The sequence below is a fragment of the Argopecten irradians genome, chromosome 10, assembly GCF_041381155.1.
Source record: "Argopecten irradians isolate NY chromosome 10, Ai_NY, whole genome shotgun sequence".
In the NCBI taxonomy this organism is placed as follows: domain Eukaryota; kingdom Metazoa; phylum Mollusca; class Bivalvia; order Pectinida; family Pectinidae; genus Argopecten; species Argopecten irradians.
In genome coordinates this window covers 2,598,530-2,614,881 of record NC_091143.1, presented here as the reverse complement: position 1 = coordinate 2,614,881, position 16,352 = coordinate 2,598,530, and the positions used below count along the sequence as shown (strand labels likewise).

General features: G+C 39.4%; 1 protein-coding gene across 2 annotated transcripts in view; it reads right to left on the bottom strand.

Moving 5' to 3' along the window:
* Positions 1–16,352, bottom strand: part of LOC138332893 (ras GTPase-activating-like protein IQGAP1) — a 125,870-nt gene that overhangs the window by 53,196 nt on the left and 56,322 nt on the right. For both annotated transcript variants that reach the window (XM_069280901.1, XM_069280900.1), the window contains exons 6-9: positions 5,603–5,670; positions 4,559–4,650; positions 4,281–4,302; positions 3,728–3,906 (exon numbers count right to left, since the gene is read on the bottom strand). In XM_069280901.1, the coding sequence (XP_069137002.1) occupies positions 3,728–3,906; positions 4,281–4,302; positions 4,559–4,650; positions 5,603–5,670 (361 nt within the window). The remainder of the gene's footprint in view (positions 1–3,727; positions 3,907–4,280; positions 4,303–4,558; positions 4,651–5,602; positions 5,671–16,352) is intronic.

Sequence of the window (16,352 nt, the reverse complement as noted above, 5' to 3'; positions counted from 1 at the left end):
ATAATACAGGGGTTACATTTACACCCACGACTAGCTGATGTAACCTCAATAATACAGGGGTTACCATTACACCCATGACTAGCCGATGTGACCTGTATAATATAGGGGTTACCATTACACCCATGACTAGCCGATGTAACCTGGATAATATAGGGGTTACCATTACACCCACGACTAGCCGATGTAACCTCAATAATACAGGGGTTACATTTACACCCACGACTAGCCGATGTAACCTCAATAATACAGGGGTTACCATTACACCCATGACTAGCCGATGTAACCTGGATAATATAGGGGTTACCATTACACCCATGACTAGCCGATGTAACCTCAATAATACAGGGGTTACATTTACACCCATGACTAGCCGATGTAACCTCAATAATACAGGGGTTACCATTACACCCATGACTAGCCGATGTAACCTGGATAATATAGGGGTTACCATTACACCCACGAATAGCCGATGTAACCTGGATAATATAGGGGTTACCATTACACCCGTTGACTAGCCGATGTAACCTGGATAATACAGGGGTTATCATTACACCCGTGACTAGCCGATGTAACCTGGATAATACAGGGGTTATCATTACACTAGCTGATGTAACCTCAATAATATAGGGGTTACCATTACACCCGTGACTAGCCGATGTAACCTCAAAAATACAGGAGTTACCATTACACCCATGACTAGCTGATGTAACCTGGATAATATAGGGGTTACCATTTCACCTGTGACTAGCTGATGTAACCTGGATAATATAGGGGTTACCATTACACCTGTGACTAGCTGATGTAACCTGGATAATACAGGGGTTACCATTAAACCCACGACTAGCTGATGTAACCTCAATAACACAGGGGTTATCATTACACCCATGACTAGCCGATGTAACCTCAATAATATAGGGGTTATCACTACACCCGTGACTAGCCGATGTAACCCGGATAATACAGGGGTTACCATTACACCCATGACTAGCCGATGTAACCTCAATAATACAGGGGTTACATTTACACCCACGACTAGCTGATGTAACCTCAATAATACAGGGGTTACCATTACACCCATGACTAGCCGATGTAACCTGGATAATATAGGGGTTACCATTACACCCATGACTAGCCGATGTAACCTCAATAATACAGGGGTTACATTTACACCCACGACTAGCTGATGTAACCTCAATAATACAGGGGTTACCATTACACCCATGACTAGCCGATGTAACCTGGATAATATAGGGGTTACCATTACACCCATGACTAGCCGATGTAACCTCAATAATACAGGGGTTACATTTACACCCATGACTAGCCGATGTAACCTCAATAATACAGGGGTTACCATTACACCCATGACTAGCCAGTGTAACCTCAATAATACAGGGGTTATCATTACACCCGTGACTAGCCGATGTAACCTCAATAATACAGGGGTTACCATTACACCCACGACTAGCCGATGTAACCTCAATAATACAGGGGTTATCATTACACCCATGACTAGCCGATGTAACCTCAATAATACAGGGGTTATCATTACACTCGTTACTAGCCGATGTAACCTCAATAATACAGGGGTTATCATTACACCCACGACTAGCCGATGTAACCTCAATAATACAGGGGTTATCATTACACCCGTGACTAGCCGATGTAACCTCAATAATACAGGGGTTATCATTACACCCACGACTAGCCGATGTAACCTCAATAATACAGGGGTTATCATTACACTCGTGACTAGCCGATGTAACCTCAATAATAACGGGTTATCATTACACCCGTGACTAGCCGATGTAACCTCAATAATACAGGGGTTATCATTACACCCATGACTAGCCGATGTAACCTCAATAATACAGGGGTTATCATTACACCCGTGACTAGCCGATGTAACCTCAATAATACAGGGGTTATCATTACACCCGTGACTAGCCGATGTAACCTCAATAATACAGGGGTTATCATTACACTCGTGACTAGCCGATGTAACCTCAATAATACAGGGGTTATCATTACACCCGTGACTAGCCGATGTAACCTCAATAATACAGGGGTTATCATTACACCCATGACTAGCCGATGTAACCTCAATAATACAGGGGTTATCATTACACCCGTGACTAGCCGATGTAACCTCAATAATACAGGGGTTATCATTACACCCGTGACTAGCCGATGTAACCTCAATAATACAGGGGTTATCATTACACCCGTGACTAGCCGATGTAACCTCAATAATACAGGGGTTATCATTACACCCGTGACTAGCCGATGTAACCTCAATAATACAGGGGTTACCATTACACCCACGACTAGCCGATGTAACCTCAATAATACAGGGGTTATCATTACACCCACGACTAGCCGATGTAACCTCAATAATACAGGGGTTATCATTACACCCACGGGGATTAACCTCAATAATACAGGGGTTATCATTACACCCACGACTAGCCGATGTAACCTCAATAATACAGGGGTTATCATTACACCCATGACTAGCCGATGTAACCTCAATAATACAGGGGTTATCATTACACTCGTTACTAGCCGATGTAACCTCAATAATACAGGGGTTATCATTACACCCATGACTAGCCGATGTAACCTCAATAATACAGGGGTTATCATTACACCCCGTGACTAGCCGATGTAACCTCAATAATACAGGGGTTATCATTACACCCGTGACTAGCCGATGTAACCTCAATAATACAGGGGTTATCTTTACACCCGTGACTAGCCGATGTAACCTCAATAATACAGGGGTTATCATTACACCCGTGACTAGCCGATGTAACCTCAATAATACAGGGGTTATCATTACACCCGTGACTAGCCGATGTAACCTCAATAATATAGGGGTTATCATTACACCACGACTAGCCGATGTAACCTCAATAATACAGGGGTTATCATTACACCCGTGACTAGCCGATGTAACCTCAATAATACAGGGGTTATCATTACACCCGTGACTAGCCGATGTAACCTCAATAATACAGGGGTTATCATTACACCCGTGACTAGCCGATGTAACCTCAATAATACAGGGGTTACCATTACACCTGTGACTAGCCGATGTAACCTCAATAATACAGGGGTTACCATTACACCTGTGACTAGCCGATGTAACCTCAATAATACAGGGGTTACCATTACACCTGTGACTAGCCGATGTAACCTCAATAATACAGGGGTTATCATTACACCTGTGACTAGCCGATGTAACCTCAATAATACAGGGGTTACATTTACACCCATGACTAGCCGATGTAACCTCAATAATACAGGGGTTACCATTACACCCACGACTAGCCGATGTAACCTCAATAATACAGGGGTTATCATTACACCCATGACTAGCCGATGTAACCTCAATAATACAGGGGTTATCATTACACCCATGACTAGCCGATGTAACCTCAATAATACAGGGGTTATCATTACACCCACGACTAGCCGATGTAACCTCAATAATACAGGGGTTATCATTACACCCACGACTAGCCGATGTAACCTCAATAATACAGGGGTTATCATTACCCGTGACTAGCCGATGTAACCTCAATAATACAGGGGTTATCATTACACCCACGACTAGCCGATGTAACCTCAATAATACAGGGGTTATCATTACACCCGTGACTAGCCGATGTAACCTCAATAATACAGGGGTTACCATCATGTCCTCTCTTCACTTCACACCTACCTTATTGTGAGCAATATCTCTTTTCGTCTGTTTCGCAGAGAAAAGAAGTTCCTGATAATCTTCAGATCCGTCTGTCCTCAAATTCACCAACATGGCCGATGGATTCTGAAGAGCGGCCATAGTCTCTTCGGCGTTTTCATGGTCCACCGCCTCATTGATGGCAATTATAGCAGCATGTACTGCCACAAAATACAATACAAAGTTTAGCAAACTGAAAGACTTATTGTCATAGCTATTTCTCACTTGTGGTTTTAGAAGAAAACCTTTCAAGCTTGTTTTGAAGTAAAAAAGAAATGATGATTTGGGAAAGGAATTTCTTGGGAAAAAAAGTATTAATCTTTTTTAGATTTAATTCAGCTAAAATTTGATATATTTTTCATCTGGAATGGACTCACAATAAGTCAAAAATGCCCCTTGAAAAGCCATTGTTGTTGACTATAACAAATTTCTGTAACATATTTCCATAATCCATTTTTACCCTTTCATTTACATGATTGTGTTAAAACATACCATAATATTATGTTGTTATAAAAACAGTATAAACAAGACTCACATGCAGCATCATCCACACTCAGCTGTCAAATATAAAAACAAAGGCTTATTGTCACGTGGTCAGAATTAGATCATGATGACTTAGAGGAAATACTGCTATAGTTCAAATCTCTATCATACCTCTGTGTATCATCCATAATTATCATAGAAAAATTTAATAATCAGCCTGTCTGTTTTCAAGAAAATGTCAGACACACACATGGACTTTACAATAGGCATCCTATTTAAAAATATTAAAATTGTTTTCAGTCCAACACTGATCTACTATAATCTATTTACCTCGTTAGCCAAGATTCCTCCTATTTTGCTGAACGCTGGCATCTGTATTCCGTACTTCTCCAACTCTTGTCTCATTGCACTGATTTCTTCCTCTGAAAAATTCAAACATTAATGAAAAGAAACATGAAACAATCAATGATGTGCTATCAATATAAAGACAAGTATACCCGGAGGATGAAAATAAGTGTGACGAGAAATAAGTGTGACGAGTCTACATTAATCAGACTGGGTGTAAAATCAGTAAAAGGATTTTTCATTGATTTTTCGCAGAAAAAGACTTATGTTGAGGGACAACAGAAACTTTATATTTAAGTGTCTCTGTCACGATTTGCTCAGACTCTTTAGTTTTGACATCAACATAAGGTTAGAATGAATACCCATGTATCAGTCACCAACAAATGCTGACCACGTTTCTGAGACAGCCTTTTATACTCGCCGCTCAAACCCTATTGACCAATCACAATCGAGATTACAAGCTGTGATGTCACAATCAAGATTCCACCAAACTGTAAACAATGGCGACTCCCTAGCATTTTATTTCACAGAATAATAGCCTTTCTGATGGTTTCTAGAGTAAATTTGTAACACAATTATGGAGCAGTAGAGACAAACTCACCATTTTTTAATGTTCAGTAACTATCATCAAATAACCCTAATTTAATAAGGACAATAATAAAAGCTTAGGGTCCATCTGCTGTCAGTCTGATACTGAAGACAGCTAGGTGATAATGTAATGGTAAGTTATGATACCTACAGGTAGGACTGTGCGGAGACAGGTTTTATTGTACAAAGGAAATAAACATGTCTACACTGTCAGAAATAAAAATACTCAAATGTCAAGGTCATTTTGAGGTCACTCTATCAATGTTCATGAGTACAAGAAAACTTTTTAATAGGCATAATATCTCTTTTGTGAAATATTAGATTTCAAGCAAACTCGAAGTGTTATCTTTTTTGAAGAATCATAATATTCCAGGTTAATGTTTCAGTTATTGCTACCCTGATCTCTTGTCATTAGAGATAAAATGTTGTCAGACAACTCACCTGTAAATTGCACTTTACCATACAAATCTTGAATCTGTGGAGCAATTCCTAGTTTGAAGCAGTACAAACTGAAATTAAACAACAAAGGTAAACTTAACTTCTATGTGAGGTTAAGAATGACTACCATTCTATGATGGTTGATTTTGGCTATCTTGTGTTGTCGTGTTGTCATGTCATCGTTTCGAAAACGCAATAATACAACACTTTATCTTTTAAATCTTGGGTTGTCAATGTTTGTGACTATGTCAAGACAACGAGGCGACAACATGACAATATGAGATGGCCGTAAACAACCATGATAAATTCAACAAATTATATTTTGTGAACATATATATGTGTGTGAAAACTATAACAATAAGTTCCCTCATTACTTAGACTGAAAAACAAAATGGACAATCTTTCTTCTTAAATATATGTCAGAGGTCAAAATGAAGGTCACAGCAGCCTTGAAGGTGACCTCACTAACTCTTTTGTAACCATGGCATTGACCCTGTCTACCACAGCTAACCTCATCAACACAGTTTAACTTATCATCATCATCATTCATCATCATCATTATCACCATGAAAACGACTGTATTCCCCAGAGCCTTGCTAACGTCACCATGATATTGACTCTCCAGAACCTTGCTAACGTTACCATGATATTGACTCTCCAGAACCTTGCTAACGTTACCATGATATTGACTCTCCAGAACATTACTAACCATGATATTGACCCTCCAGAACATTGCTAACCATGATATTGACCCTCCAGAACATTGCTAACCATGATATTGACCCTCCAGAACCTTGCTAACCATGATATTGACCCTCCAGAACCTTGCTAACCATGATATTGACTCTCCAGAACATTGCTAACCATGATATTGACCCTCCAGAACATTACTAACCATGATATTGACCCTCCAGAACATTGCTAACCATGAAATTGACCCTCCAGAACCTTGCTAACCATGATATTGACCCTCCAGAACCTTGCTAACCATGATATTGACTCTCCAGAACATTGCTAACCATGATATTGACCCTCCAGAACCTTGCTAACCATGATATTGACCCTCCAGAACCTTGCTAACCATGATATTGACCCTCCAGAACCTTGCTAACCATGATATTGACTCTCCAGAACATTACTAACCATGATATTGACCCTCCAGAACCTTGCTAACCATAATATTGACCCTCCAGAACCTTGCTAACCATGATATTGACTCTCCAGAACATTGCTAACCATGATATTGACCCTCCAGAACATTACTAACCATGATATTGACCCTCCAGAACATTGCTAACCATGAAATTGACCCTCCAGAACTTTGCTAACCATGATATTGACCCTCCAGAACATTGCTAACCGTGATATTGACTCTCCAGAACATTACTAACCATGATATTGACCCTCCAGAACATTGCTAACCATGATATTGACCCTCTATGGTAATCTTGAACCTAGAGTATAATATTTTCCACAGTTTTATACATTACTTATAGATATATAATTATGATTCTAGGTTACCATGATTTCTATAAATGTTTGACCATAGGATATCATGATTTCTCTAAATGTTTCACCATAGGGTATCATGATTTCTATAATGTGACCCTAGGTTATAATGATTTCTATAATGTGAACCTAGGGTATCATGATTTCTAAAATGTGACCCTAGGTTATCATGATTTCTATAATGTGACCCTAAGATATCATGATTTCTATAATGTGACCCTAGGTTATCATGACTTCTATAATGAGACCCTAGGGTATCATGATTTCTATAAATGTAACCCTAGGGTATCATTATTTCTTTAAATGTGACCCTAGGGATCATGATTTCTATAAATGTGACCCTAGGGTATCACATATTTTTTCTAAATGTGACCTAGGATATCATTATTTCTATAAATGTTTGACCATAGGGTATCATGATTTCTTTAATGTGACCCTCGGTTATTATGATTTCTATAATGTGACCTTAGGATATCATGATTTCTATAAATGAGATCCTAGGGTATCATGATTTCTTCAATGTGATCCTTGGTTATCATGATTCCTATAATGAGACCCTAGGTTATCATGATTTCTAAAATGAGACCCTAGGGTATCATTATTTCTATAAATATGACCCTAGGGTATAAAGATTTCTGTAAATGTGTGACCCTAGGGTATCATGATTTCTATAATGAGACCCTAAGGTATCATGATTTCTATAAATGTGACCCTAGGGTATCATGATTCTCCACATTAACAGGCCTGGGTGACTACCATTCGTGATGGTAACGTAAAAAAGAGGTAGTCAGTATGTTTACCAGGCCTAACGTCTTTATTGTAAAATCAATATTCTGCTGGCTGATAAGATGGCTGCAGTTACGTGATGTTGATAAGGCCAGAGAAAGTCAGCAGAACCACATTGGCATGTATCCTATCCACTATGTTCACTTTTCCTAACACTGCCAAGAGATTGTTTTTATATGTGCAAGTTTGTAAGATGGTTTAAGAATGGATGCATAGCTAGACAATGCCAACCCAATGTTAGAGTGTGATGTCCATTGCTTCATTTTAAATAATAGGTTTGCCTTACATGTTAGCTAACTCTCTTTACTAGTGCTACTAAGCTTATATATGTCCCTATTCTTAACTGTGTAAATTGTATGTCTGCTCTGAGGAGTATCTAAAGGATCAATGTTTGTAATTTTGAATTTTCAAATCCAATTAGATCTACTATGACCATTTTAGACTTAAGTAAGAAATGCTATTTTTGACAGATAACAAAATGGCCGTTATTTCTATCCACCTATCACTGAGAAACAAATTGCTGCGAGTGTAAGTAACAATATTCTGCGAGAGAATACAAATAACCAATACTGTGAATATCTGATAGAGATTCCCCTCAATTGACTGTCTATTATGGCTACACGTAAATGGATATTACCCATCAGACACCATGACCTATCGCCACTGATCGTATACTAAGTATTGTGCCGTTGTGTTCCAGCACTTTTCTCCAATCAATTTTGTCCTATTGACTGTAAATGGAATCTGTCTTTATCCTCATTGATTAAAACATAGATTTCTGTTTGCCTTATTTTGATAACGTTTCCAAAAACATCTTTTTTTGTACCGTAACTAATCAAGCTATTGGTATATCAGTAACACCACCAATGCTAGCAGACGTATCATCCAGACAGCTCAAATCTGGCATATTGGAGATATATTGTGGAATACTACAAATCATTTCCTACATATACTGCATCAATATTTCTACTGAAAGCTGAAATACCACTGATTTTATTCTACATGTTTTTATAACTTGATACAAAATTTTACTGTCGCTTGATAAACTTGTCAGCCAGTCAAGGTAATCCATCCATTCTCATATTTTTATCTATTTTTTTTTTTTTAAATTCTCAAACTATGAAATATTTCACTAACTAAGACCAGCAACTATTGTAAAATCACATGAATTCAGGCCCTTCACAATACTCAACAACTGTTAACATGTCCATCTTATTTTACTTGTATGTGACCTAACTAAGTAAGATATTAAACTTTTATAATTCACAGGATCACAAAACCTAAAAGCTAAGACACACATCTCTAGATAATTCAATAGTGACTGTTCACAAAAGTGAGCTGCTCTCATGTGTATAGATAGCTAAAAAGATCAGAAAACAAAACCAAAAACAATATGCAGTTTAGAGCAGGTGACCAAGAAATCTACATAGCATTGAATATCAGACAACTACAATTTAGTAAATACAAGAATTCCATGGAAGCAGATGTGTCGCCTGCACAGCATCACAAAAAAATAGTTATTTACAGTTGAAAATATTGATAATTAACCATTGGTTGAAATCAGACAACAAGGACATAGTCATTCAGATCCCCCGCCAATGTAGATATCAAATTTATGCTGAAGTAAGTCTGATTGTGGAGACTTAGGTGTATGAAAAAAACAGGAAAAAGTGCAAAAAATGAAAACCTAAACTAGCAAAAGGCACTACTAGACCATAAAATGAATGTGTCTATGAAGTGGAAATATCTCTGCTGGTTTTAGAGTTATGCACCGGAAATGAACCTGCTACAAAAATATATTTTCAGCAATGTTTCTATGGTTACAGAAAAAAGCACAAAAAGTGAAAACCTAAAAATAGCAAAAGGCACTACTAGACCATAAGAACAATGTGTCTATGAAGTTTCATGGAAATATCTCTGCTGGTTTTAGAGTTGTGCTCCGGAAACGATTCTTACACAAAAATCTGCCATTTTCAGCAATGTTTCCATGGTTACAGAAAAAAAGTACAAAAAGTGAAAACCTTAAAATAGCAAAAGGCACTACTAGACCATAAGACTAATGTGCCTATGGAGTTCCGTGCATATATCTCAACCGGTTTTCCAGTTATGCTGTGGAAACGAACCTGGTACAAAAATATGATATTTTCAGCAATGTTTCCATGGTTGCGGAAAAAGTGCAAAGAATGAAAACCTAAAAATAGCAAAAGGCACTACTAGACCATAAGAACAATGTGTCTATGAAGTTTCATGGAAATATCTCTGCTGGTTTTAGAGTTGTGCTCCGGAAACGATTCTTACACAAAAATCTGCCATTTTCAGCAATGTTTCCATGGTTACGGAAAAAATGCAAAAAATTAAAACCTAAAAATAGCAAAAGGCACTACTAGACCATAAGACCAATGATATTGACCCTCCAATGAGTGTATGAAGTTACGTGGAAATATCTCTACTGGTTTTAGAGTTATGCTCCGGAAACCATTCGTAAGGACGAACAGACGGACGGACGAAACCCATTTGTATATCCCCCGCCAACTTTGTTGGGTGGGGGATAATAAATACTAAAGCCGTCAAGTGGAAACCATGTTTGGATTTTTTTAAAGTCCTGTAAATCTTGCAAATAATTATTATTATGACCAGTATCGAACCCATCTAAGATCTCATTGATATAAAGCACCATACCAAATTTGGTTGAAATCAGACAAAAAAAATACAAGAGATCCCAGAGGGATCTTGGCGCCCACCAAAGAATGATTTATGTCTGACAATGGAAAGAGGATCTTTTCCCTGCTTTTCAAACTTTTTCAAACACACTACATATAAAATTTGAGACAGATCGCTATAGTACTTTCTAAGAAAAAGTGGTAACAAACTTCAACAATGAAATCTAAGATGGCGGCCGGTTGGCCATCTTTTTTTACCGATCAGTCCCAAAAAGCATTATGGAGCAGTCCTTAAATGCAATATGCACAACTAGGGTTCTAGGGGAACCTACATATGAAATTTGAGAAAGATCCCTTCAGTACTTTTTGAGAAATAGCGGTAACAAACTTAAACTATCAAAATCCAAGATGGCCGCCTGTCGGCCATTTTGTTCACCGATCGGTCCCAAAATGCAACATACACAACTAGGGCCCTAGGGAACCTATATATGAAATTTGAGAAAGATCTCTTCAGTACTTTTTGAGAAATAGCGGTAACAAACTTAAACTATCAAAATCCAAGATGGCCGCCTGTCGGCCATCTTGTTCACCGATCGGTCCCAAAATGCAATATGCACAACTAGGGTCCTAGGTGAACCTACATATGAAATTTGAGAAAGATCCCTTCAGTTCTTTTTGAGAAATAGCGGTAACAAACTTTAACTATCAAAATCCAAGATGGCCGCCTGTCGGCCATCTTGTTGACTGATCGGTCCCAAAATGCAATATGCACAACTAGGGTCCTAGGTGAACCTACATATGAAATTTGAGAAAGATCCCTTCAGTTCTTTTTGAGAAATAGCGGTAACAAACTTTTAACTATCAAAATCCAAGATGGCCGCCTGTCGGCCATCTTGTTGAATCTTGTTGACTGATCGGTCCCAAAATGCAATATGCACAACTAGGGTCCTGGGGGAACCTGTATATGAAATTTGAGAAAGATCCCTTCAGCACTTTTTGAGAAATAGCGGTAACAACCTTTAACTATCAAAATCCAAGATGGCCGCCTGTCGGCCATCTTGTTGACCGATTGGTCCCGAAATGCAATATGCACAACTAGGGTCCTAGGGGAACCTACATATGAAATTTGAGAAAGATCCCTTCAGCACTTTTTGAGAAATAGCGGTAACAAACTTTAACTATCAAAATCCAAGATGGCCGCCTGTCGGCCATCTTGTTGACCGATCGGTCGCAAAATGCAATATGCACAACTAGGGTCCTAGGGGAACCTACATATGAAATTTGAGAAAGATCCCTTCAGTACTTTCTGAGAAATAGCGGTAACAAGAATTGTTAACGGACGGACGGACGGACGGACGGAAGGACGGACGGACGGACGGACGGAAGGACGGACGGACGGAAGGACGGACGGACGGACGACGGACCACGGACGAAAGGCGATTTGAATAGCCCACCATCTGATGAAATCAGACAAAAAAAATACTAAAGTTATCGAAGGGAAACCATGGATTTATCTCTTTTGTGGATTTTTTAAACTCTTGCAACTATTGATGAATTTTGCCAATTATTGAACTCATTCGTGATCTCATTGATATAAAACAATTTATAAAATTTGGTTGAAATTGGACGATAAATATTTAAGATATCGAGCGGAAACCATGAGTTATCTGTTTTGACAATTTTAAAAGTCCAGTAACTCTTGCAAATATTGACAGATTTTGACCATTATTGAACTCATCCGAGATCTCATTGAAAACAATTTATAAAATTTGGTTGAAATTGGACGATAAATATTTAAGTTATCGAGCGGAAACCATGGGTTATCTGTTTTGACAATTTCATAAGTCCAGTAACTCTTGCAAATATTGACGGATTTTGACCATTATCAAACTCATTTGACATCTCATTGATATAAAGCTATATACAAATTTTGGTTGAAATCGGACATTATTATATGACTGGTGCTTTTGCTGTATTTTGATTGGTCAATACGTATCTCAGAAGTATTCATCAACTGCGATATCAACCACGAAATCGGCGGCAAAAAGCACGCGAGGCAACATATATGGCCGAAGGCAGCAAGTTTACTGCGATCTACGGTGACAACTGCAAACTTCAATTTATGGAAAACGTTCAAGAATGCAAGACGGGCTGCAGTTGATACAATATTCCAGTTCTACCAGTCTAAACCGTTAGCAAGAAGCATTTGGATATTTACCATATACTACATGTAATTGCTTTTGTAAACAGAAAGTTTGCAAATATCATCTTGTTTTTTTGTAGATTTTAAAGTCTTTTTGAAGAGCCGGGTTAATATCATGTAAGTGTCATATACTAAAACAGTTATCGACCTATTTTCAGGTGGATACGGTGAGTTATCAACCCTCGAAAATGATATAACCCTCGGCCTCCGGCCTCGGGATATATCACTTACTCGGGCTGATAACTCACCGTATCCACCTGAAAATAGGTCGATAATTGTATAATAAATCGCACGGAAACTGTTTCCTGGACGCCGACATAGTGATACCCAAGTGTCGCCCTTGCGTTGCAGGCGACACAAAAATGAATGCCTTATAAAAGGATAAAACATTGTCTGTTACATCATCTTATCTATGTCCTCAACTTAATGCTGAGTGTAACAGTGATTGATTTTTCTGTGACATTTTAGTTGTCTGCTTATTATAACCATAAGACAAAGCTGCCGTCTGCCTGTCTGTCCACACCAACTTTAACTGTTAATCATGCTGTGTTCTGTGTTCCAAATCTTTTGTTTTGAAAGATTCCGTATGTCTTAAGGAAGCAAATGATTCTATGAATTCCTGTTTTAGAAATAGTTTGTATATATATAAAGTAAACAAGTTTACATTTGGTCACAAATTATTGATAAGGAGACACAAGACATCGGTCTCAACCTGGTCAGGGCAAAATTTCATGAACATGGGCCTAGAAGTAAACTAAACTGGGCCCAGTAATAATCTAAACTGGGCCCAGGAGTAATCTAAACTGGGTCCAGGAGTAATCTAAACTGGGCCTAGTAATAATCTAAACTGGGCCCAGTAGTAGTCTAAACTGGGTCCAGGAGTAATCTAAACTGGGTCCAGGAGTAATCTAAACTGGGCCCAGTAATAATCTTAACCAGGTCCAGTTATAATCTTAACTGTGCCCCGGATTAATCTAAACTTGTCCTAGGAATAATCTAAACTGGGCCCAGGAGTAATCTAAACTGGGTCCAGGAGTAATCTAAACTGGGTTCAGGAGTAATCTAAACAGGGCCTAGGAATAATCTAAACTGGGCCCAGGAATGATCTAAACTAGGCCCAGCAATAATCTAATCTGGGTTCAGGAGTAATCTAAACTGGGCCCAGGAGTAATCCAAACTGGGTCCAGAAGTAATCAAAACTGGGCCCAGGAGTAATCTAAACTGGGCCCAGAAGAAATCCAAACTTGGTCCAGGAGTAATCTAAACTGGGTCCAGTAATAATCTAAACTGGGTCCAGGAGTAATCTAAACTGGGTCCAGTAATAATCTAAACTGGGCCCAGCAATAATCTAATCTGGGTTCAGGAGTAATCTAAACTGGGTCCAGGAGTAATCTAAACTGGGTCCAGGAGTAATTTAAACTGGGCCCAGTATTAATCTAAGTTGGGCTAAGAGTAATTTAAACTGGGTCCAGGAGTAATCTAAACTGGGTCCAGGAGTAATCTAAACTGGGTCCAGGAGTAATCTAAACTGGGTCCAGGAGTAATCTTAACTGGGCCCAGTAATGGGCCAGGAGTAATCTAAACTGGGCCCAGTACTAATCTAAACTGGGCCTAGGAGTAATCTAAACTGGGTCCAGGTGTAATCTTAATTGGGCCCAGCAGTAATCTTAACTGGGCCCAGCAGTAATCTAAACTGGGCCCAGAAATTGGTCCAGGAGTAATCTAAACTGGGCCCAGTAATAATCTGAACTGGGCCTAGGAGTAATCTAAACTGGGTCCAGGAGTAATCTTAATTGGGCCCAGCAGTAATCTTAACTGGGCCCAGCAGTAATCTAAACTGGGCCCAGTAATGGGTCCAGAAGTAATCTAAACTGGGCCCAGTAATAATCTGAACTGGGCCTAGGAGTAATCCAAACTGGGTCCAGGAGTAATCTAAACTGGGCCCAGTAATAATAATCTGAACTGGGCCTAGGAGTAAATCTAAACTGGGCCCAGTATAATCTAAGTTGGCCTAAGAGTAATTTAAATTGGGTCCAGGAGTAATCTAAACTGGGTCCAGGTGTAATCTTAACTGGGTCCAGGAGTAATCTAAACTGTGTCCAGGAATAATCTTAACTGGGCCCAGTAATGGGTCCAGGAGTAATCTAAACTTGGCCCAGTAATAATCTGACCTGGCCTAGGAGTAATCTAAACTGGGCCCAGTAATAATCTAAACTGGGCCTAGGAGTAATCTAAACTGGGTCCAGGTTTAATCTTAATTGGGCCCTGCAGTACTCTTAACTGGGCCCAGCAGTAATCTAAACTGGGCCAGCAGTAATCTAAACTGGGCCCAGTAATGGGTCCAGGAGTAATCTAAACTGGGCCCAGTAATAATCTGAACTGGGCCTAGGAGTAATCTAAACTGGGTCCAGGAGTAATCTTAATTGGGCCCAGCAGTAATCTTAACTGGGCCCAGCAGTAATCTAAACTGGGCCCAGTAATGGGTCCAGAAGTAATCTAAACTGGGCCCAGTAATAATCTGAACTGGGCCTAGGAGTAATCCAAACTGGGTCCAGGAGTAATCTAAACTGGGCCCAGTAATAATCTGAACTGGGCCTAGGAGTAATCCAAACTGGGTCCAGGAGTAATCTAAACTGGGCCCAGTATTAATCTAAGTTGGGCTAAGAGTAATTTAAATTGGGTCCAGGAGTAATCTAAACTGGGTCCAGGTGTAATCTTAACTGGGTCCAGGAGTAATCTAAACTGTGTCCAGGAATAATCTTAACTGGGCCCAGTAATGGGTCCAGGAGTAATCTAAACTTGGCCCAGTAATAATCTGACCTGGCCTAGGAGTAATCCAAACTGGGTCCAGGAGTAATCTAAACTGGGCCTAGGAGTAATCTAAACTGGGTCCAGGTGTAATCTTAATTGGGCTCAGCAGTAATCTTAACTGGGCCCAGCAGTAATCTAAACTGGGCCCAGTAATAATCTAAACTGGGCCTAGGAGTAATCTAAACTGGGTCCAGGTTTAATCTTAATTGGGCCCTGCAGTAATCTTAACTGGGCCCAGCAGTAATCTAAACTGGGCCCAGTAATAGGTCCAGGAGTAATCTAAACTGGGCCCAGTAATAATCTGAACTGGGCCTAGTAATAATCTAAACTGGGCCTAGGAGTAATCTAAACTGGGTCCAGGAGTAATCTAAACTGGGTCCAGGTTTAATCTTAATTGGGCCCTGCAGTAATCTTAACTGGGCCCAGCAGTAATCTAAACTGGGCCCAGTAATAGGTCCAGGAGTAATCTAAACTGGGCCCAGTAATAATCTGAACTGGGCCTAGGAGTAATCCAAACTGGGTCAAGGAGTAATCTAAACTGGGCCCAGTACTAATCTTAACTGGGCCCAGCAGTAATCTAAACTGGGCCCAGTAATAGGTTCAAGAGTAATCTAAACTGGCCCAGTAATAATCTAAACTGGGCCCAGGAATGATCTAAACTAGGCCCAGTAATAATCTAATCTGGGTTCAGGAGTAATCTAAACTGGGCCCAGGAGTAATCCAAACTGGGTCCAGGAGTAATCAAAACTGGGCCCAGGAGTAATCTAAACTGGGCCTAGAATAA